At 43.9% G+C, this 23233-nt stretch overlaps 1 protein-coding gene across 2 annotated transcripts in view; it reads right to left on the bottom strand.

Annotated features, from left to right (window-relative positions):
- The window catches only part of Fbxo36 (F-box protein 36), an 83864-nt gene that overhangs the window by 40661 nt on the left and 19970 nt on the right, over window positions 1-23233 (bottom strand). The window contains exon 2 of one of the 2 annotated variants that reach the window (XM_047544467.1): window positions 21861-22028. The exons of the other annotated variant lie outside the window; for it this stretch is intronic. Coding sequence (XP_047400423.1) covers window positions 21861-22028 — 168 coding nt within the window. The remainder of the gene's footprint in view (window positions 1-21860; window positions 22029-23233) is intronic. 2 annotated transcript variants of the gene reach the window in all.

Raw genomic sequence — 23233 nt, 5'->3', positions numbered from 1 at the left:
AGAATTCTTTAAAAAGTATATACCTAGCCTATTTTTGGACTTAAATATTTCCAGAAAAATCTCTTTAATAATCTTACTAATTGAGTCTACTTTTAAGAGAGGTCTAAGACTCCTCATTGATCTCCTTGGTCCATCCTCTGCACAAATGACATGACAGCGGGAGAGGAGGCAGGCTGGTTGCTCAGCAAAGGCCCCCAACATTCCCCACCAGCCGGCAGCTCACGAGGCAGCTCTCACGGAGACACAGGAGAAATGTCGGGCCATTTAAGTGTATTTGGAAAACGCACACCTTCTTCCTCCTCAGCCAGGCACAAGCCTGTGACACACTCACTACTACCTCTCAGCTAGAAAATCCCATTATGGGGGCAAAGTGTAGACTCTGGAGGTTAGATGAGTTGGGTCTAAACCCTGAACTCTGTCACTTCCCTGGGGCAAATGGCTTCATCTCTTCTGGCCTCAGTTTCCTCATCTTATCAATGGAAATGATGATGGTGCCCAACTCCCTGGATTTGGAGAGATGCCAGGAGGCAGCATCCAGTGCCCAGCACAACGCCAGGCACAGAGAGTATGCTCCATATACATGTCTTTCTTCCTTCCCTCTGTCCACTCATTGACCAGTCCTTCATATTTATACTGACAAATTCAGCTCCAAATGCTAAGAGATAAGAACCCTATATCCTGGTGTGGTGTTGCATGTCCATAATCCCAACTCCCAGGAGGCTGAGGCAGGAGGATCACAAGTTCAAGGTTTGCCTGGGCAATTTAGGAAGACCCAGTCATGAAGCTTAAAAAACGGATGTAGTTCAGTGGTAGAGTGTTTCCCTAGCACATGTGAGACCCTAAGGTTCAATCCTCATGTCTCTGTGTCTCTGTCTCTCTGTCTGTCTCTCTTTCTCTCTCTCTCTCACACACACACACACACACACACACACACGCACACATCATCTTCTTCTTTCTCATCCACTAACAATATTCAACCATAATTCTATTTTGCCAGGCATGGTGGCACATGCCTATAATCCCAGTGGCTTGGGAAGTCAGGAGGATCACAAGTTCAAAGCCAAACTCAGCAACTTAGCAAGGCACTAAGCAACTGCAAATAAAATACAATAAAAGGCTGGGGATGTGGCTCAGTAGTTAAGCGTCCCTGGGTTCAATTTCCAGTAATAAATAAATAAATAAATAAATAAATAAATAAATAAACAAACAGGATCAGAGATGCAGCTCAGTGGTAAAGTGTACCTGGGTCTGACCCCAGTTACACACACACACATACACACACACACACACACACATTTCATTAAGGTCTACTTTTCTAATTATATTCTCTGAAGGTATTTATTTCAGTTTTTCACTCTGATCTGGTATTTATTTTTCTAAATCATCTTTAATCATTAACCCTATTACAAATGTTTTTCTAACTGCAAAATTGTAAAGAATCATCTAGACATCCAATTAATAAGCTGCTCATAAAGCAACAGAATGGCTTGTCAGATGCCACATACTAAATGGGGCATTCTGCATCTCGGTCTAGAAAACACATTTGTGATTCAGTACGCAGCCAAGCTCGTTTCAGCTCTGCTTTCCCGTGCCACACTACAATTACGCTACAAGATCAAAGTTTTCCTTTTTTTTTTTCTTCCATTTTTTGTTTGTTTGTTTATTTGTTTTTGTACTAGGGATTGCTTCCAGGGAGCACTTAATCACTGAGCCACATCCCCAGACCTTTATTTTTAATTTAAAAAATTTTGTTATTTAGAGATGGGGTCTCGCTGAATTGCACAGGACCTGGCTAAATTGCTGAGGATGGCTTTGAACTCGAAATCCTCCTGCCTCAGCCTCCAGAGCCGCCAAAATTATATTACAAATGTGCGCCACAGCACCTGGTCTTTTCCCTGTTGGGTAACTCATGTGAATTAGGGGATTTCACACAATGGGCTTGCAATATCATGACCTGGAGACTTTATGAAATTAGAATTTTTACTAGATGAAGAAGGATCTTGAATCTGAACAGTCGACTGAGAAGTGGAGACACAAGCTCACCCAGCACTGGCATTCCAAGAGGTGAAACAGGTTTTATTTTCCTAAAATGAATTATGAACATTAATTAATTAATTAATTTTTGCAGTACTGGGGCTGAAGCTGAAATGAGAATGAAATAAACTGAATTTCCTTTGTGGTTTATTTCCTAGTTTTGGAGGAGCAGATCCTTCGAAAATATTTCTGAGAAAAGGACTATCGGAAGTAAATTTTCTGTTTGGTCTGCTACCAGGGACTGAACCCAGAGGGGCTATTCCACTGAGCCACATCCCCAGTCCTTTCCATTTTTTATTTTGAGATGGAGCCTTGCTAAATTGTCCAGACTGGCCTCCAACCTTCTAATCTCCAGCCTCAGCCTCCCAAGTCACTAAGATTATAGGCTTGCACCACTGTGCCCAGCTTAGGAGGTAAATTTTTGTCTGAAAATGTCCATATCCCCTTTGGGGTTCTAGTCTTTTATTGTTATTTGGGATGGAGCCCGGTGGCCAGTGCACACAAATTCTAGCTGAGTCCTTGGGTCAGGTCCTCCTTACTGGCAATTATTCAGCTCTGACTCTCACTCTGAGGTCGGTTTCTTGCCTTCAGCATGCTACACGTTGCTGTTCCTGTGGTAGCCATGCCCTCTCCAAAGACGTCTGAATCTCAACCTTGTGGGAGAGAAAGGAGGAGGATCTCCTAGTTCTTATGTTCCTTATAGCCTCCTCTCCTCCAGCTTACAGGTAATAACTGTGTTTTGCAGCTGCTACTTCTGGACTCTTAAGAGCCCACTTTACTTACTTCCTTTAAATTCTTAATCATCTTTTGTTAGTTAACAGTGGGTTTGTAATGAATTTTCCCAGGAAAATAACCTATGAGGTTTCTATATTCTGAAGAGACCTGGTTTGAGATCTTGGTGTGATCATCATCCAGGGCATTTAATGTGACAAAAAGTCTGGGATGTCCTAAATTAAGTTACAGGTCAGAGGATGAAGGGAAGGAAGAGATAAGGGGAGTTTATTCTATACTGAGAGCATGTCGGTTGAAGATCACCCACCAAGGTGACATCTTGCTTCTGCTGTAGAACCAACACCAAGAAGCAACAAGCTCTTCTCCAATGGGCTCCTTCTGTCCCAGGCACTGTTCTCTTCCTGGTGTCCTACCCCTCTTTTCTGCAGCCAGTGCAGGTTCAATGTAGATGATTGATGCTTTCTCCTTCCCAAATTTTTATGATGAAATATTCCAGCGTCTCGGACCTGGTAGACATTTTTCCATTGGCTATCTGGGCATGCCGCTGTTGGCTTAGGGAATCCAACTCAGGACTGATCTTTTTACTTTGGGCTAGCATCTCTAATAGCTCAGAGATCTCTTTTAAGTTTTGATTTAACAGAAGTTAGTTTTTCCTCACTGTGACTAAAAGACTAGACAAGAATAACTTTTTTAAAAGAGAAAATGTTTGTTTTGGCTCATGGTTTCAGAGGTTCAGTTGATGGTGGGTTGTCTCCATTGCTGTGGGCCCGAGATGATGCACAGGGTGTGGAGGAGGAAGCACTGCTCACCTCACGGCAGCCGGGAAGCAGAGAGGGAGGGGAGGAAGGGGCCACAGGGAAGATGAGCCCTTCCAGGGCACATCCCCAGGGACCCACCTCCTCCAGCCGTGCCCTACCCAGTTACCACCCATAAGTTTATTTGGACTGGGATGACAAATTAAGTTACAGTTCTCACAATCCAATCATGTCACCTCTGAACATTCCCACATTTACACAGGAGCTTTTGGGGGTACTTCATATCAAAACCATAACACCACCTGAGAGCTTTCATTCTGGGGATATATACTTCATATCTAGGGATTTTTTGGGGGGGTATAACTATTTTCTGGAACTGTTTCCCTCCCCACCCCCAACCCTCTCCACAAATAATGGATCTCTTGGTCTAATTCTCTAATATCTTATCTTTTCCCTATATTGTATATCTCTCTTTTTTTCTAGGAGATTTTCTTCAATTCTTTTGAATTGTTCATTTTTTTCTATCACATTTTTATTTCCTAAGAATTCTTTTTAATCTTCAGTGTTACTTTTTAATTATGTGCTATTCTTGTTTCATGAATGCAGTATCACTTCTTATCCTTTTGAGGATATTACTAGTGAACTTTTTATATTGTTTGTAGTTTTCTCCAAGACTTCACTTAATGTATTTGTTGTTGATTTGTTTTGACTTTCCTCAAAAACCTGCTGATTCTTAGCTGTCCTCTTGTATTTAGGATCGGGGTACTGTGAAACTAAATGGACAATGGGCATCTAAGCAGGACTTATCAAAGAAAGTACTCAGTATAGGGAGAACACTGGGTTCTGTGCTTGAAGGATCCTATTAATATTTTTCTAAATATGACTTTTATTTGCATTTATTTTATGTTGAATGTATTCCTGTGCCATAAGTTTTTGTTTCTTTATTTTCTTCTGGGATATCATTTTCTTTTGTGGAACTTCCTCTGCTGGTGGTTCCTTTCCAATGGAGATCATCCCAACGTGCCAGGGGAACTCGTGTACGGGTTAACCTAACCACGAGTTCTGTAAGTACAGTGGCGCATCTTGGGTGCCTTGTTCACCTGGATATGCTCAATAACCAGAGAATCCACATTTAAACCCTTAAGTTGAGCATTACTTTCTGCAGTTTTAAGCACATGCAGTAAAAATTCAGCACTCTTTGGGCCACAGACCCTGTGTCTAGCCCCACTCTTTGGCCTGGACACACCTAACCACTCCACCACTATAATGCCAGAACGGCACAGGTTGCTTCTTTAAAGTTGTCTCTTTCAGCTACTTGGTGGCTTTTTGGATATGCATGCTCTTGATGACCCAGGCAGTCTCGTGTATGTTCCTAAAGTGAACGTGAAGATTTGAACCTCTTCATTTGCATAAATTTTATGGAGTTTTCTGGGTCAAGAGAGTAGCAAGCCATTTTCAAAGATCACCTCAGGCCACTTTTACAGGTTGAGCTTAATACCTTGACATCTCTTGCATTGATCTGACTCTCCAGAGAAAAATCTTTCAGCTCAGTGCCTGGAGTTTGTGAGTCTAGTGGCTCAGAACTTCCTGGGATCCAATGGGAAGTCAAAAGGAATCTCCTAGTACAATGTGTAGATTTTAATTCAATCCTTTGCCATTTAAAAAAATACTTTTGGTAGCAGAGATTGAGCCCAGGGGTGTTTAACCTCTGAGCCACATTCCCAGATCTTCTTATATTTTATTTAGAGACAGAGTCATTGGGATGCTTAGGGCCTTCATTGCTGAGGCTAGCTTTGAATTTGCAATCCTCCTGCCTCAGCCTCCTGAGCCACTGGGATTTTGGGCATGTGTCACTGTGCCCTGCTCCTCTACCATTTTTTACCATTGAGTCTGTGTACTAAGCTGCACAGGTTCCTAATGGTTTCTTCAGCTGACTCTTCCAGAAACCAAACTTTCAGTCCTCTGTGGGTGGAGAGCAGTTGTTCCTTGCACCTGGTAGGGAAGGAATGAAGCAGACGGTGGTTCTAACCAACGGGGAAGCAGAATTTCAGATGTTACTACAGTTTCAGCCTCTTCTTTACTTTTTTTTTGGGGGGGTGGGAAGATTGAACCCAAGGGGACTCTATCACTGAGCTACATCCTCAGCCCTTTTAAAAATTTTATTTTTTTAATAAAATTTGAGACAGGATCTTGCTCAGTTGCTGAGGCTGGGCTTGAACTTGTGATCCTCCTGCCCCAGCCTCCTGGTCACTGAATTACAGGTGTGCACCACTGTGCTCAGCTTTTCACTCTCACTTTCAAAAAAACCTATTTGCACTCCTTCCTAAGGCAAACTGATTCTGGAATGCAAACCTTATCACTCTTCGACTTCCTCACCCCTAGGGTGAATTTTAGCTTATTCAGGGCTGCTGAATGAGCTACAACTAAGTGATCTATTTTCTGGCTTGCAAATTTTTGTGTGTGTATGTGTGTGTGTGTGTGTGTGTGTATGTGTTACTAGGTATTGAATTTGGGGCACTTAATTGTTGAAGTAATCTCCAGTTCTTAAAATTTTATTTGAGACAGGGCCTAAGTTGCTGAGGCTGACCTTGAACTTATGATCCTCCAACCCTGGCCTCCTGAGTTGCTGGGATTTCTGGTGTGTGCCAACACAATTGACTGCCTTGGAATTTTATTGCCTTTTTTACTTCCTTAATTTTCTTGTTCTTATAGTTTATGTTAAAAAAAAAACTGTAATTGTCATTTTTGGTGGTATTGGAGGGAAAGTAAACAAGTCTTTTATAGACTGACTGCAGGAATACAGATTGAAACCAGAGCCTCAAGCAGGCTAGGCAAGTGCTCTACCACTGAGCTACAGCCCCACCCCTTCTAAATTTTATTTTGATAGAGCATCTCACTAAATTGCCAAGGTTGGCCTCAAACCTGGGATTCTCCTGCCTCAGCCTCCCAAGTAGCTAGAATTACAGGTGCACACCATCACGCCTGATTCTCGTATAGGCTTACGATGTTTAAGATGCTACAGAGAATGTGTCATGCTATACCAAGGACTTAGACTTTCACTCTTTTCTGCAAATATCTGATAGGTGGCTTAAAATAGGATTAAAGACCTGGCATCTCTGCCTCCATTTTGCATCTGTCTCCTTTCCTGTGAGTCACTTTGGATTCCAGGAAAAACAGATCAGATAGATAAACATCTTATGCTGAGCCTAAGCTACCCTTGGGCAACGGCAACTTTCTTATCCCATGCGAGGCCCTGCCTGAGCGAACCTGAGATAACCATCCGCCAGACCACGATCAAGGTCACTGCTTGGGCAGCTGAACAAAACCTCCAGCGAGGAAAACCCCAAAGCCTGCCCTCATTCCCCTATAAATAACCTCAAGGCCATTTGTCAGCCCTGGAGGGCAGGATGGGGGTCCTTTTGTTTTCCCAGTATACTTCACTGGTTGAAGCTCCTCTCGTGGGTGTGAGGGCAGGGTAACAAAGTATCTCCTTTCATGCTTCTTCAGTATTACCTTCTCTGTTTGGTTCTTGTGGCTCGTGGCCAGCCCTGATAGCTTGGGTCCCCAGGGCCAGGCCTCTGGTCCAGGACTCTGGCAACAATACTATACTTGTCACTTTATTTTTTAAACTTTATTATGTGAGCCAGATGTGGTGGTGCATGTCTAGAATCCCAGCAACTCGGGAGGTTGAGGCCGGAAGATTCCAAGTTCCATGTCAGCCTCAGCCACTTTGCAAGGCCCTAAGCAACGTATGGAGACTGTCTCAGAAAATAAAAGGGCTGGGAATGTGGTTCAATCCCCAACACAAAAATTAACTAATTAATTAAATTAAGAAAAGGGCTGGGAATATAACTCAGTGCTTGACTGGCATGTATAAAGCCCTGGGTTTAACACCTAAAACACATGAAAAAAAATATATATACATACATATTTGTATGCATACATATATATTTATTTATATGTTATAAATATATATTTATATAAATATGTATGATACATATATAAATATATATAATTTTTTTAAGTTTTAAAAGTATAAAAGAGGGTTAGGGATGTAGTGCAGTGGTACAGTGCTTGCCTAGCATGTGTGAGGCCCTGAGTTCAATCCCCAGCAACACACACACACACACACACACACATACACACATACACATACGCACACGAATCATACTTTTTTAAAAAAGTGTAAAAGAAGCTGGGCACTGTGGTGCATGCCTGTAATTCTAGCGACTCAGGACTCAGGAGTCTGAGGCAGGAGGATCCCAAGTTGGAGGCCAGCATTAACAACTTAGTGAGACCCTCAGCAACTTACCAAGAACCTGTCTCAAAATTATTATTATTATTACTATTATTCTGACACCAGGGATTGAATGCAGGCTCTTATCCACTAAGCCCTTTCCCTAGACCTTTTTATTTTTTATTTAGAGACAGGGTCTAACTAGGTTGCTTACAGCCTTGCTAAGTTGCTGAGGCTGGCTTTGAATCTGCGATCCTCCTGCCTCAGCCTCCCAAGGCACTGGATTACAGGCGTGTGCCAACACACCCAACCTCAAAATTTAAAAACAATTTTTAAAAAGTACTGGGAATGTAGCTTAGTGGTAAACAGGCCTGAGTTTAATCCCCAGTACAAACAAATAAACATGCAAAAGAGTTTGATCTACATTTTTCAGTTTACTTTATCTCAACTCTAAAAATCCTTGATCTGTTAGATTTGCAATTATGTCTCATCTGAATTTTTTAAAAACATTTTTTATTGTAGATGGACATGATACCTTTATTTTATTTATTTTATGTGGTGCTGAGGATTGAACCCAGTGCCTCACACATGCTAGGCCAGTGCTCTGCCACTGAGCCACAGCACAGCCCTCCTTTGATTTTGAAGTACTTGAGAAAATCAAATACGTTACATTTTTGTGAATACAGACTGAAATGAGTGAGAATGATTTTGGGGGTACAACAGGATTGAACTCAGGACTCCAGTGTGCTAAGCACCTGCTCTAGTACTGAGTTACACACCCAGTCCTCACATGAAATTAAAAATATCCATTTAATGAAATTGGAGAATATCATGCTAAGTGAGATAAGCCAATCTCAAAAAACCAAAGGACGAATGATCTCACTGATAAGCAGATGATGACACATAATGGGGGGTGGGAGGGGGGCAAGAATGGAGGAAGGAGGGACTGTATAGAGGGAAAAGAAGAGTGGGAGGGGTGGGGGGAAGGAAAAAAATAACAGAATGAATCAAACATCATTACCCTATGTAAATGTATGATCACGCCTTACTCCATGTACAAACAGAAACAACATGTATCCCATTTGTTTACAATTAAAATAAATTTAAAAAATCCATTTAGGTATAAATGATTTGGGAACCACTAGATGGCCTTTTAAAAAAATGATTCATGACTCATGCCAAATAGAACAAAGATCTGCATGTGAAAAAAATGAGACCATACAAGTACTAGAAGGAAAAAATAGTAAATTCCTTTATTTCCTTTCTGTGAATCAAAATCTAGAAACCATGAGATCTGATAAATCTCACTGTATAAATATACAAAAACTTTGCACAGTCAAATCTCCAGAAGCCTGTATAGAAATGTTTAGAGCAACTCTGTTCATAACAGCACCAAATTCCAAACAACTGAAATATTCATCAATTAGTAAATGGATAAAGGACATTCACATAATGAATTATTCAACAATAAAAAGAAAGAGTAGCTGGGCATGGTGATGTGCTCCTGTGGTCTCAGGGACTAGGGAGGCTGAGGCAGGAGGATCTAAGTTCAAGAACAGCCTGGGCAACTTAGCAAGACCCTGTCTCAAAATAAAAACAAGATCTAGGGGTGTAACTCAGTGGTAGAGTGTCCCTGGGTTCAATACCCAGTACTGCAAAGAATGAAAGAAAGAAAGAGATACTGATGCATGTAATAAAATGGTGAAATCTCAAAAGCATTATGCTAAGTAAAAGAAACCAGATATCAAAGGCAAGTTCTGGGGGTTGGGTGTGGGGTTCAGTATAGAGAGCACTTATCTGACATACAAGAGGCCCTGAGTTCAATTCCCAGCACTGCAAAAACAAAACAAAACACAAAAAGCAGCTATATTCCATGTGATTTCATTAGGGCATGCTGAAAAAGATAAAACAGAAATCAGGTCAAGGATACTGAGGCAGGGGGAGGAGAGGAGACTGACCACAAAGGCCCACTTGCAGGCTTAGTGATGGGATACTTGGTTAAATTCATAGACTCTGAAAGGGTAATTTTTCCTGCAGCAAAACCCTAACTCAATAAATATAATTTAGTGTAATCCCAGCTACTCCAGAGGCTGAGGCAGGAGGCTCACAAGTTTTGTTGTTTTTTTGGATTTATTTATTTATTTTAACCTCTTGTTCTGGGGGTTGGACTCAGGGCCTTGCATGTGGGGGGCAAGCACTCTAGCTAGGAGTGACATCTCCAACCTTGATCCCAAGTTAGAGGTCAGCCTGAGCAACTGGGCAAAAACTTATCTCAAAATAAAATAAAAAGGGCTGGGGATGTAGCTCAAGGTAAAGCCCTTTCCTAATACATGCGAGGCCCTGAGTTAAACGATGTTAAAAAAAAAAAGTAATACACATATCCTTTATTCCTAATATAATAATTTATATTATATTGATAATATCAGTAGTTAGAAATAGGTATGGGAAAAATACATCCCATTACTATAGTTCAAAACCACATATTACCAAAAATAATGTGAGGGTTATAAAACCCAACAGTCAGCACAGTGGCACACACCTACAATTCCCAGACACTCAGGAGGCTGAGGCAGGAGGATCACAGATTCGAGGCCAGGCTAGGCAACTCACTGAGGCTGTAGCAGTGTCCACTTTATGCTTTGAATATAACCCTTGCTGCCCTGGCACTGCAACTGATTTTTAAAATGGACATGTTTCTTTCTCTTTCTCTCTGTCTGCTCCGCCCTAATCTCAGGGGACACAGGATCACCTCTCTTCCCCATCCTAGGCAGCGCTATCTGTCCCTGAGCACACACCCACCACAGGAATGAAGTAGGCCAGACTTTGGGGATGGCAGCAGAAGATCTCAGAAATGACAACTGAATTACAACTCCAACCGAGAACATGCAGAATGTAGCCTTTAAGTCACCTCTTTAAGAGCCCCCTGTTCTTGCTGATGGGCAGAATTCCAGCCTCTGGGACAGGAGTCCCCTGTATTTCTCCTTTGCTAGCAAAACAATAAACCGTTTTCCTTTTTCTCAAAACCGTGTCCTCATTGCATTGGCAATAGGGACAAGGAACGAGCTTTTAGCAATAAGACTATGTCTCAAATTTAAAAAATATAAAGAACTGGAGGTGTAGCTCAGTGGTAAAATATCCCTGAGAAAACAACAAGAAAAACAATTAAAAAAAAATCGTGGTGACACAATAAGCCATACATTGACAACAAATAATTTTAACTCCTACCTCTCACCAATTTAAGAATAAATTCTAAGCCAGGTGTGGTGGTGCACACCAGCAATCCCAGTGACTTGTGAGGTTGAGGCAGGAGGATCGCAAATTTGAGGCTCGCCTCAGCAACTTATGAGACACTGTCTCAAAATAAAAAGGACTGGGGATATAGCTCAGTAGTAGGGCACCCCTGGGTTCAATCCCCAATACAAAAAGAGAAAAAAGTTATTTTCCCTAAGCTGCATCCATGACCACAATGCCAGATCGTCAGCCAGAGCTTTCCTAACACTTAGGCGGGTGGCCCTCAGGCTCAGCCAGCTAGAGCAGCCTGTTCCTTCCCACTCAGGCTCAGTTGGAGTTAAGCAGAATCACGTGTGCGCATTCAACAAGTCGTTCATTTACATCTTCCCGCCTTCTCGCCGGGACAGAGTCCCTTCCCACCGCCACCTCTCCCTCACTGCAGGTTCCCTTGCTGTGTCCCTCGATTGCCATTTTAACGTCAGCTCCCTCCGCTGGCTCCCGGCGGCACTGGAGCTACGTGCTAAGATTTTTTTTTTCCCGGAGGCCAACCTGCCTCCAGTTGGCGGCCGCCTGCGTGTCCCCTCTTCTGCGGAGGCCAGCTTTTCAGTGTCTGAAGAGCACGCTCCCAAATCCCGGGCCAGTCTCCCTTCAGCTCACTACCCGGCTCCACCCTGTTGGAGGCTCGGCTGAATCTCAGCAGCAAGAGCCCCTCAGTGGTTCAAGTCGTTCACTCAGCTGGTACTTAGCGAGTGTCAACCGAGTGCCACACGGTGCTCCAGGTGCCTGGCGGACGGCAGTGCAGGGAAGACGCACCGTCCCGGCGGGCTGGCCTCCCGGTAGCTGGCACTGCGGTTGGACGCAGGCTGCTCTGTCGCCGAGCTGCGCCCCAGCCCTGTTTATTTTTTATTTTGATGCAGTGTTTCACTAAGTTGCCAGACTGACCTGGAGCCTGCCATCCTCTTACCTCACTTTCCTGGGGTGCTGGGGTTACAGGCAAGCACCACTGTGCCCCCTATATTTTACTAGTAGTTTTTGGTGGTGCTGGGATCCCGGGACCTGGTGCACGCTGAGCACGCACCGCATCACGCCCTCTGATCGTCCTTATCCCAACCCGTCACCCAAGACAGACACCTGAAGCCTTGCGCTTCTTTATTCCTAAATCAGCCACCAAATGCAGTCCAACTCCAGAGTCCCTCTCCATCCACCCTCCTCTCTGTACTGGGGAGGAAACCTAGAGGTGCTCTTCCACCAGCTACACTCCCAGTCCTTTTTTTTTTTTTTTTTTTTTTTTTTTTTTTATTTTGAGACAGGGTCTCCTTAAATTGTCCAGGATGGCCTGGAACTTGCGATCCTCCCGCCTCAGCCTCTCTGAGTTGCCGGATCATAGGATCCACTGGTGCCTGGCTCTGGTTACAGACCTCAAATCTCTTCCCCTTGGAGAGCTGCAAACGTCTTCCGTTTTCTCCACCTGATAATTCAACCGCCTGGAAGTCTTCCTTCCTACGGCCGCTGCCGCTGCCAAAGTCCTCGTAAAGCACCAACGCAGGAGCTGGGACGAAGCTCAGAGGTGGAGCGCTCACCTGGCACGTGAGCTCTGCGTTCCAGCTCCAGGGCCATAAAATATCATAAAAAAAAAAGTTGGAGAAAACATTGACAGCTTGTCAATCCTTCACCTAACATTCAGGGTGCTGATCCCTTTGAAGACGTGACACTGTATACAGAGCCGGGGGAAGTGGCACGCATCTAAAATCCCAGCATCTGGGGAGGCTGAGGCAGGAGGATCTCCAGTTCAAGGCCAGCCTAGACAATTTAGTGAGACCCTGTCTCTAAACAAAACAGGGGTGGGGTGGGAAAATAGCTCAGTGGTAGAGCACCTGCTTATTATCCTAGAAGCTCTGAGTTGGAATCCCAGCGTCCACATAAATAAATAAATAAACAAATAGGGCTCAGGACCTAGCTGAGTTCCTTTAGGCTGAGAGTTCAACTCCCAGTACCCAGTTGGGGGGAAGCCCTCCTGGAGAGGATAAGTGTCTCTCCTGTGCATGTCCAAACATTTGCCACACAAGCCAGTGATGTGAACGAATGCAGACACCTCATTCATGTGTTAGTGACACAGAGTTCGGCAGGATGAGATTCAGAGGGTGAGTTTCACTGAACGAGGGCACACAGCCAACGAGACACGAATTCAGATCTAACACCCAAACTCAAGTTCCTCCACTTATACCGAGGTAGGGTAGGAGAAATGAAAATAGACCTATTTTTATAGGAGACATAAAGGAAGGACAAGGAAATAAAATTTTAATTCAGAAGTTCCACGTACTTTTCTAGGCTTGTCAGTTCTAAGTCAGTCTCTCCCAGGCCTGTCACTCTAAAAGTTTCTGGGAAATCTGTAAATCCACTTATGTGCTGTTGATTCACCCCACCCTACAAGTAGATTAAGTAGACAGATATAATATTTTGAAAAACCTACAATCTCAGGGACTTCCTAGCGTTTCCAGTGATCAGATAATGAAGACCACGAGGATCCTGAGAACGTCCATCTTGAGCCTTCCTGAGACCACCCGACTGACATCATTCCTGCATACCTTCCCATACCTGCCCTTCACCAAGTCTCCTTCAAACGAAGGCCGGGAACCCCAAGAGCAAACCCCAAATGCGTTGCTCTCGTGAGACTGCCCACATTTTCCTTGGGTGTGAATCTACTTCCCTACATAAACTTCTGTCAATGCCTCTGGTGAGCGTGTGCTTCAGTCCTTTTCTATCACGTAAGACAAGGGTCCTGCTGGGTTCAAGTCCAGTTCCAGGAGCTTCTCACCTGTGACTGTACCGCCTCTGTAACAGTGTCCACTTTATACTTTGAACATGACCCTGCTCAGCCACTGCAACTGATTTTTAAAATGGACGTGTTTCCCTCTCTTCCTCTCTCTGTCCTCCCAACTCTCTCCCTCCCTAATCTCAGGGGAGTTACCTTTCTTCCCGATTTTAGGCAGATTTATCTGTCCTTGAGTACATACTCCAATAGGAGCGAAGTCATCCAGACTTTGGGGATGGCACCAGAAGATCTCAGAAATGACTATTTCCCAAATTAACAAGTGAGTCACAACCCCAACAGAGAGCACGTGGAGGAGTGTAGCCTCCTGCGATGAGCAGAATCACAGCCTTTGGACAGGAGTCCCCTGTGTTTCTACTCTGCTGGCAAAGAAATAAACCTTCTTTCTCCTTTTTCTCAAAACCGCATCATCGTTATTGGACTGGCAATGAGGAGAAGGACCAAGGTCTCAGTAACACTTCCTTCCATTTTATCTTCTCCCCGTTCACTGGTTTCCTCCCCTCAGTCTTAAACAGATTTAGACTTCTCTGATTCAACAAAATTTACATCAGTCTTTTTCACCATATTTCCCCTTATCTTTTCCTTTATAAACAAGTTTCTTCAAAATAGCTATTTTCCTTGCTTATATTTCCTGTACGACCTGTGGTTCAGTCAGTATGAGGATATAGGCTTTGTTAAGTTGGAATAAATAATTTTCCTCGAATGGATTGACCAAGACAATGAAAGAGACAATGCTAGCTCTTTGTACATAAAATTATAAAAACCTTTAAAAATATTCATACCTTATACTCATTATGCATTTATAAACTTATTTACCCTAAAATTCCAAAAGAACAAAGATATAAGGCAATCTGAACAGCTGAGAAATATTTTGTTATAAAATTACCACAGAAGCATTTTTTCTGTGAATGAGTGACGATTATTCTCTAAGTGAAATTTAGTATTTTAATCATATTTAATTGCATTAATTACATTTAAAAAATGAAGACTAATTCAGTAACATCTTCTGTTTTCCAACAGACAAGGAGCTACAATAAGGGGCCAAATAATCCTTGCCTGTTGCTTTTCTCCTTTTCTGAAATGCTCAGTGAGGACAGGTGCTGAGAAACCAGTGTGATAAAAGCAAAGAAGAAATTTTCATGCAGAGCTGCTTAAATGGTCATAAAAGAGGAAGATTAAGTTCCATAAAAGGGCTACAAATGTTGTAGGCTGGGCTTCAGATTTCTAACCAAACTAGCTGGCAGGCCTCAGTAACAGGGGGGTGACATACTATTGTAGAATTCTAAATCCTGAAGTACAAAGTACAGGTCTCCAGTAAACCGACTCCAACAAGTAGCCTTACCTGGGTGCGTCCTACGATGAGATTTCCATTGAGTTGCTATGAAGTATGTAAATGTGGCTCATTTCTTTTTCTTTTTTCTTTCTTTCTCTTTTCTTCTTTTAGTGTTCTGGGGATTGACCAGAGCCTCATAAATACAAGGCAAGCTCTGAGCTACATGACCAGCCCTTTTTGGGACAGGGTCTTACTAAGTCGCCCGTGCTGGCCTTCAAGTGTGGTCCTTCTGCCTCCCCTTCCTGAGGAGGGATTCCATGGAAGCCACAAGCCTGGCACACCTCATTTCTTCATGATTTTTGTAATAAAAAATAGGTCAAATTTTAAAAATATCTAAATATAAATATTTTTTAAAAACCAATAAATGACCATAAATTGGGGTAGGGAGATAAATCGCCTGGAGTCACTTTGTGGTTGAGGCCTGTGATATTGTGATAAGACTCTGGTTGTTCTCTGTGACTCCTGGGCCCCTAACTCCCTCCCTGGGGCAGGCCACAGACACTCTGGCTCCCCCAGTTTTCTGCTGGGAGCTGGCAGGAAAGAAGTTCTCTGACCTTGGGACTGGGGAAGTAGCTCAGGGTAGAGCACCTGGTTAACACGGAGGAGGCCCAAGGTCAGATCTTCAGCTCCAAAATAATACAAATTTTAAAATTACCTGATTTCCCTTGTCGGACAGTAGTCCCAAAGACACTCATTTTAGAAAGTTCTGTCTCATACCCAGGAGGAAGGAAGCTACAGAGTGGTCAGGAAGAGTCTGCTCTGTCCCTTCTAAACGTCCCCTTTCAGACTATTAGCACTAGATCATACCCTGGAGTTCAAAAAGTTTCCATGAACACCGATAAGGACAGCAGGAGCCCAACAGCTGAACTCGGAGGTTCTTGGCAGTGTTATGCCCAGGACAGGGAAGCCCCACATTGCTCCCCTGTACCTTGCCTTAGACATCTCTTCATCTATATACTTTATTTTGCTACTGAGGATTGAACCCTGGGGTGCTTTACCACTGAGCTACATCCCCAGTCATTCTAATTTTTAATGTTGACAAGGTCTTGCTGAGTTGCTGAGGGTCTCACTAAATTCCTAAGGCTGGTCTCAAACTTGAGATCCTTCTACCTCAGCCTCCTTTGTCTGTGAGATCACAGGCCTTTGCCAGTGTGCCCGACTCATCTGTATCGTTTAAAAGAAACAGGTATCAACTCAGGAGGCTGAGACAGGAAGACCTCAAGTTCAAGACCAGCCTCAGCATCTTAGGCCTTAAACAACTTAGTGAGACTCTGTCTCAAAATAAAAAATAAAAAGGGCTAGGAAGTCCTCAATGGCAAACTGCCCTGGGTTCAACCACTAGTACCCTTACAAAAAACAAAAAGTAAAAAAAAATAAAAAACAAACAAACAAATAAAAAAAACCCACTGGTATCCCAGACTCAAGAGGTGGAGGCAGGAGGACTGCAAGTTCAAGGCCAGTCTCAGCAAATTAGTGAGGCCCTAACAACCTAGTGAGACCCTGCCTCAAAATTAAAACAAAGTTAAAAAGGGCTGGGGATGTGGCTCAGTGGTAAAGTGCCCCTGGATTCAATCCCGAGGACCAAAACATAAAATAAACTGGCAAATGTGTCACCTTGAGTCCTGTGAGCTGTTCTAGCAAATTAATAGAACTCAAGGAGTCGACGGGTCAGAGGCTCAGGAAAGGCCCTGGGGCTTGTAACAGGCATCTATAGTGCTGGGAGCAGGCGGTCCTGGGACTGAGCCCTTGACTGGTGGGAACTGAGCTACCTGTGGGGAAAAACAACCCACATAAAACTGGTGTCAGAAGAGATCTGTGTTGTCAAAGCAGGGTTGGGGAAATGAGTCTCAGTTGGTTTTTCCTTCCATATCTTCAGAACCCATCTTTAAGCCCAAAATTTCAATGGCATTGAGTTCTTATTCCGTGTGCATTAATAAATGTCTTGTTAGGTTTACTAATGATGACTACGGCTATATTTCTAAAGAAAAGTGCTAGGAGTCCTGAGTGAGTGAAGACTACTCAAGCCAGAAACAGGATTTCTTTCCCCTCCTCAATCCCCCAGATCTGTAAAAACGAAAATGGAGGAATTGCAATATATTACCCACCAAGGCTGTCAGCAAGGTTCCAACTGTTTTAACAGCAAAAAGCTCAAAAACCTGCCAGCAAGGATGTCTCCACCTTGTGTGGACACCGGAACAAGGGGAGCCAGTTTTCCTGGAGTATATTTTCATCTGTTTGACTTTTTGCGGGCATTGCCACACCTCTTCCTGAACAGTTAGCTGGCAAAACCCCCTATATTATTTTGTTAATGATATTGTTTTTAAGAGGAACATTTTTTAAAACTTGAAAAGCTTTATAGTTTTAATAACTGACAAAGTTCATCATAAATAGTTTAGATAATAAAGAACTTGGGGAGAAAGAAAAAAGAAATTTAAAACTCTATTTCTAGAGCCCTGGTGGCACACGCCTGTCATCCCAGCGGCTCAGGAGGCTGAGGTAGGAGGATGAGAGTTCAAAGACAGCCTTGGCAACAGCGAGGCACTAAGCAACTCAGTGAGACCCAGTCTGTAAATAAAATACAAAATAGGGCTGGGGATGTGGCTCAGTGGTTGAGAGCCCCTGAGTTCAACTCCTGGTACCAAAAAAAAAAAAAAAAAAAAAAATCTATTTCTGGACATTAAAGTCTGTCTTTCTTTTTTTCAGTGCTGGGGACTGAACCCAGGGCTTCTAGTACTCTGGTCGAGGACTCTACCACTAAGCTAGATTCCCATCCCTAAAAAGTGTAGTCTTGCATATTCCATCAGACATTTCTCAGGTCTGTGTTTATGGATAGACTGCGGGTGCGCCTGTCTGTGTGAGAGGGTTGTTTTGGGGGTGGGGATGCACCGGGGTTGGCGAGCGCTCCGTGGCTGCGCTCCATCCCCAGCCCTGACGGGTGGCAGTTTTGCACGAAGGGATAAGGAAGCGTAATCAGCTGTAATGTCTTCTCTCACTCCGTGTCACAGGCATCTACTTGTGTGATGTCTAAGTATAACATCATCATTTTTAGAGGCTTTACTGCTCTTTTGTACAGAAACATAATTGACCACTGTTCTGTTGAAGGTTTTTAGCTGCCTCCCCACATTTGTGTGATCACTCTCTCCCTGAGGGGGAGCCTGGGGTAAAGATGTGCACATTGTGCCTCTAAGTTTTGCTGTCTTGCCTTTGGGAAGCAAGTTGAGTGTGACAGAACGCCAATAGGGGCTCACGCAAGACAGAAGTCTATATGAAAGAGGCAGTGGGCCACCCTGGGCTCAGGCGCCTTCCGTTTGGGTAATCGTCCTCAGATTTGACTTTCTTTCAGATTTTTGTTTTGTTTTAAATACTGGGGAGCAAACCCAGGGGTGTTCTACCACTGAGTTACATCTTCAGTCCATTTTATTTTTATTTTGAGATAGGGTCTTGCTAAATTGTAGAGGCTGGCCTCAAACTTGTGATCCTCCTGCCTCAGCCTCCCCAGTCACTGGATTATAACAGTGCTTCACCATGCCAGGCTTTGGGCTTCCTCTTTATGGTGCAATGGCTGCTCAAGTCCTAGTCATTGAGTCTGCATTCCAGATAGCGGGGAAGAGGAAGGGACAAATAAGGGTCCAACTCCCAAGAACTCCTTTGTGAGGCCACACTCATCACCTCCACTGACATTCTATTGGCCAGAATTTGGACATGTGACTAAATGAAACTGCAGAGGAGGCTGAAAAAGCAGTTGTTTGTTTACTCTGAAATTCATGTGTTCAGCTGACAGTTGGAAAATCTTTCAAGTACAGAAAAGGGAAATTGGATATTGGGGGCTACTAATGGTTTCTGCCACCAATTTGCCAACTTACACTCCTATGGCCATCTTGCAGGAGAAAAATACCCCCAATCTTTTACCAACACTCCCCATATTATTTTAAATGCATTTCATTATTTGCAAGGAAAAATATTTAGCCTATCAAATAATGTGCGTAGCTTAAGATACCAGTATTGGTGTATACTTCCTCCCCTAAAGAAAAAGGGGACGTGCAAATGTCATCACAAAACATAGATCACAACCAGTTCCTATTCATTTCACCTCTTTCACATCCCTTGACATTCCTATCATCTCCATGGTTCTCCAGAGGATCACGGCAAAATCTTTTTAGGAGGGCTGTTCCCCCGCTTGAACCCAGCTGACTTAGCTGCACATTGCTAAGCTGCGTATGTGGATGTCATCTTTCTTTATTCTCCCATGGCCAGAATCCTGGGGTGGTATGTAAGGCCCTGGCAATGACCCCTGGCCACCTCTTCTTCAGCATCGTCTCATACCTCCCCCCGACTCTGCCCCACATTTCACATATCACCTTCTTCCACAACCAGAATGTAATCCAGTGACTGCTAAAGTGGACCTCTTCTGCTTAGAACTGTTCCTTCTATGCCCTTCTTTCCCTGGAAAATAGCTTCTCCATTTTTTTTTTTTTTCTTGCGGTGCTGGGGATCGAACCCAGGGCCTTGTGCTTGACAGGCAAGCACTCTACCAACTGAGCTGTCTCCCCAGCCCCTGCTACTCCATTTTTTAAAGACTCAGATCCTATAGTCACATCCCACATAAGACCTTTCCTGACTCACTTCCTTGCTTTGTGACATTTCTTTCAAAATATTCCAACAAACAGGACTAATATTTACTAATTCGACAACTACTTACAGAATCCACACTGTGCTCGGCATCGTGCTAAAAGCTGGATTCATGACCCTATGCAAACCCAGCAGAGGCTGTAGCTCTTGCGGCCTTCAGTCCACACAGCTTACATTAATAAAGGCTAATTTCCATTCATCATGTCCTGTTTGCTAGAAGAGAAATCCTCTCTCCCCTATCAGTCTCAACAAGATGCTAAGAAACTGATGTTCCTGTCAGATGGAGTCAAGAGGCATTCAGACGTTCATTTATTTTTGCTTTTATGACTCCATGTTTTAGGCTGCCACAATTGAGTCACTGGATTTTAAGATGTAAGAACTGGGATAACCTTTATTTGTCCTATTGTTTCCTAAGTTTTCTCCTCAAGCTCATCTCTGAAAAAGGCCAGACCAAGTGACTTCCTGGCAGTGACAAAGGAGAATCAGGATAGCCAAGCACAGATCAGGAAAGGTAGTTCCAAATGGAGAAGTGTCCTAAGTAAAGACTGAATGAAGGACAGAGGTGACACTGGGTGAGTTCCAGGGATGACATTCTCATAGGGAAAAGCTACACTCCCAGCCTTTTTATTTTTGATTTTGAGACAGAATCTTGCTAAATTGCTGAGGTTGTCCTTGAACGTGTGATCCTCCTGCCTCAGCCTCCTGGTGTGCGGGGATTACAGATATGCCACTGCACCCAGCAAGGACCTGAGTTTTGTGGGGTTCCACTGCAAAATTTCTACTCCTGTTTTACTTTTCATCTTCCCATTCCCAGTTCCTTTTACTGTCTATCCCACATAAAAATGATCCTGAACTTATAAAATCTTAAGGATAGGGATGGGCATGGTGTACACACCTGCAATCCCTGTGTTTTAGTCGGTTTGCTGCTGCTGCGACTAAAAGACCTAACAAGTGTAATTTTAAGGAGGTAATGTTTATTTGGGGGCTCACAGTTTCAGAAGCCTCAGTCCATTAAGAGCCGGCTTCATTCCGCGGGGCTGAACATCCTGGCCAAAGAGTATGGTGGAGGGAAGCGGCTCGAGACATCACGCCAGGGAGAAAGTCTAAGCCCCGCTCACCAAATGCGCACCCCAGAAGCACACCCCGGCAAGCCTCCTCCAGCCATGCCCCACCGCCTGCCGTTAGCATTAGTTCATCCCTGTCAGGGCCTTAATTTAGCGGTTGGGTTACACCTCTCATAACCCAATCGTTTCTCTTCTCAGCCTTCTTGCTTTGTCTCGCACATGAGCTTTTGGGGACCCCTCATAGGGAAACCATAACACCCAGGGACTTGGAGGCTGTGACACAAGGATGCAAATTCAAGGTCAGCCTTGCATTTTAGTCGGCTCCTTCACCACTGTGATCAAAAGGCCTGACAAGAACAATTAGAGAGGAAAAGTTTATCTGGGGGCTCACATTCTCAGAGGCCTCAGTCCACAGAAGACCAGCTCCATTCTCTGGGGTTCCAGGTGAGGCAGAACATCTTGATGGAAGAGTGTGGCAGAGGAAAGCAGCTGGGGACAGGGCAGCAGCAAGGACAGGGGCAGCTCTGCTCAGGACAGAACATAAATCCCAGAGGCACACCTCCAGGGACCCACTCTCCAGCCAACCCACCTGCCCGCAGCTACCACTTAGTTAATCCCCATTACGGGACTCACGCACTGATTAGCTGAAGGCTCTCATAACCTAATCTTCGCACCTTTAAACTTTGTTGCATTGGGTTTTTGGGGGATACCTAATATTGAAACCATAATACCTGGGCAACTTAGCGACACCATGTCTGAAAAAGAGGAGAGAAAAATGACTGTGGATGTAGCTCAGTGGTAGAGTGCCCCTGGGTTCAATGCCTAGTACAAACAACTTCTTAAGGACAGATGATATTCAGAAGGAATTTCAAGTACACTAAGCTCTGCACAAAACAGGGAGAAACTTAGGACGTAGAGTAGTGAGAGTGAATTCCTGATAGATCAGAACGGCTTGGGCGTACTCAGTCAGTTGGACTCAAGAAACAAAAATTCACCAGGGCATGAAGGTGCTCACCCAATTCCAACTACTCCAGAGGCTGAGGCAGCAGGATAGCAAGCTGGAGACCAGCCAGGGCAATTCAGCAAGACCCTGCCTGAAGACCAAAATTTTAAGAAAGGCCTGGGGGTGAAGACCAGTAATAGAGCACTTGCAATTTTGAAGACCCAAGTTCAATCCCCAGTCCTGCAAAACAAAACAAAAACAACAAAAAAGAGAGACAGAAATTCAATTTCACATAATTAAGTAAGAAGGCAAGTGTGTTGGGTTCTATACCTTGGGAAGATAGTGGTGTGGTTGGCCTCAGGCACAAGAGGATCCAGAGGAGCAAAAGGACACTATCAGATTATCAGCCCATTCTCTTTCCTTCTGTTTGCCCTCCCCTCGGTTGCTGGCTTTCTTATCTCCAAAGGCAGCAGTGTGCTCTTCATGCAGTGGGGGGACCTGACAAGACTCAAGCCTTCAGGATCCCCATAGAAAATCCAAAGAAATGATTTTGAAAAATCCCAAGAATGATCACAATGGTTTAGAATGGAACTAGTACCCAGTCTTCTTGGAAGTAGGAGTATTTAAAGATTGGTCAGCCCTGGATCATTGGGATCCCTGAAAGGAATGGGCAAGGAGGTGTAAAGAGTGGGGTGGGACAGTGGCTGAAATGAATGGGGTGGGGCAGGACAAAAATAGTTAATTTGATGAGAACAGAAACTTTGTAGCAGGGTATGAGGAGACCAGTTCTGAGTGTGAAGTGGGTCCAGATTGTACAGGTCCAATCTCCCATATGTAAAATGGAGCACCAACCATCCTGAAAAGCCCATGAAGGTGCACAGCTGATTCTCATTATTCATGGCCATTACACTCTATGAAGTCACTGCAAACACTGAATCAGACTGAACTGCTGTACTGGGAGAACCACAGCGTTAGGTTCCTGTGAACCTCTGGTTACATCTTCATCAACCGACTAGTACATGACCTTGCTTCATGTGTTTCTGTTAAAATAAATACATTATTGAATATATCTTGCTGGTTCATTGACATTAAGCTTGCAGGCAGCAGCACTGCGCTCAGGTCCAAAGGGAGAAATACAGCTATTTCCCTAAGGCACCTCTTGTCCTTTCTTGTGCTTAGGGAACTAGATAGCACTTCAGTACCAAGTTCACAGACCATGTTAAACAGCAAACTGCCCACAGAAAGCACAAAAATCTGGCACTAAGCATAGCACGGAAAGGATCCCTGCTTATAGGTCAAGTTGAGAGAGGAGCAGAGTGAATCCTCGCGGGAGGGAGCTCAGCTGGGAAACTTGCTGGTGGGCTGCATCTTTCACAGGGCCCAGCACACGTTCAGAAATGACTGGAAAGCCCTGGGAGTGTTGACTCAGGGTTAGAGACACATGT

This window comes from Sciurus carolinensis, chromosome 3, assembly GCF_902686445.1.
Source record: "Sciurus carolinensis chromosome 3, mSciCar1.2, whole genome shotgun sequence".
In the NCBI taxonomy this organism is placed as follows: domain Eukaryota; kingdom Metazoa; phylum Chordata; class Mammalia; order Rodentia; family Sciuridae; genus Sciurus; species Sciurus carolinensis.
The sequence above is the reverse complement of the archived record's forward strand: the minus strand, read 5'-3'. Positions and strand labels throughout refer to the sequence as shown.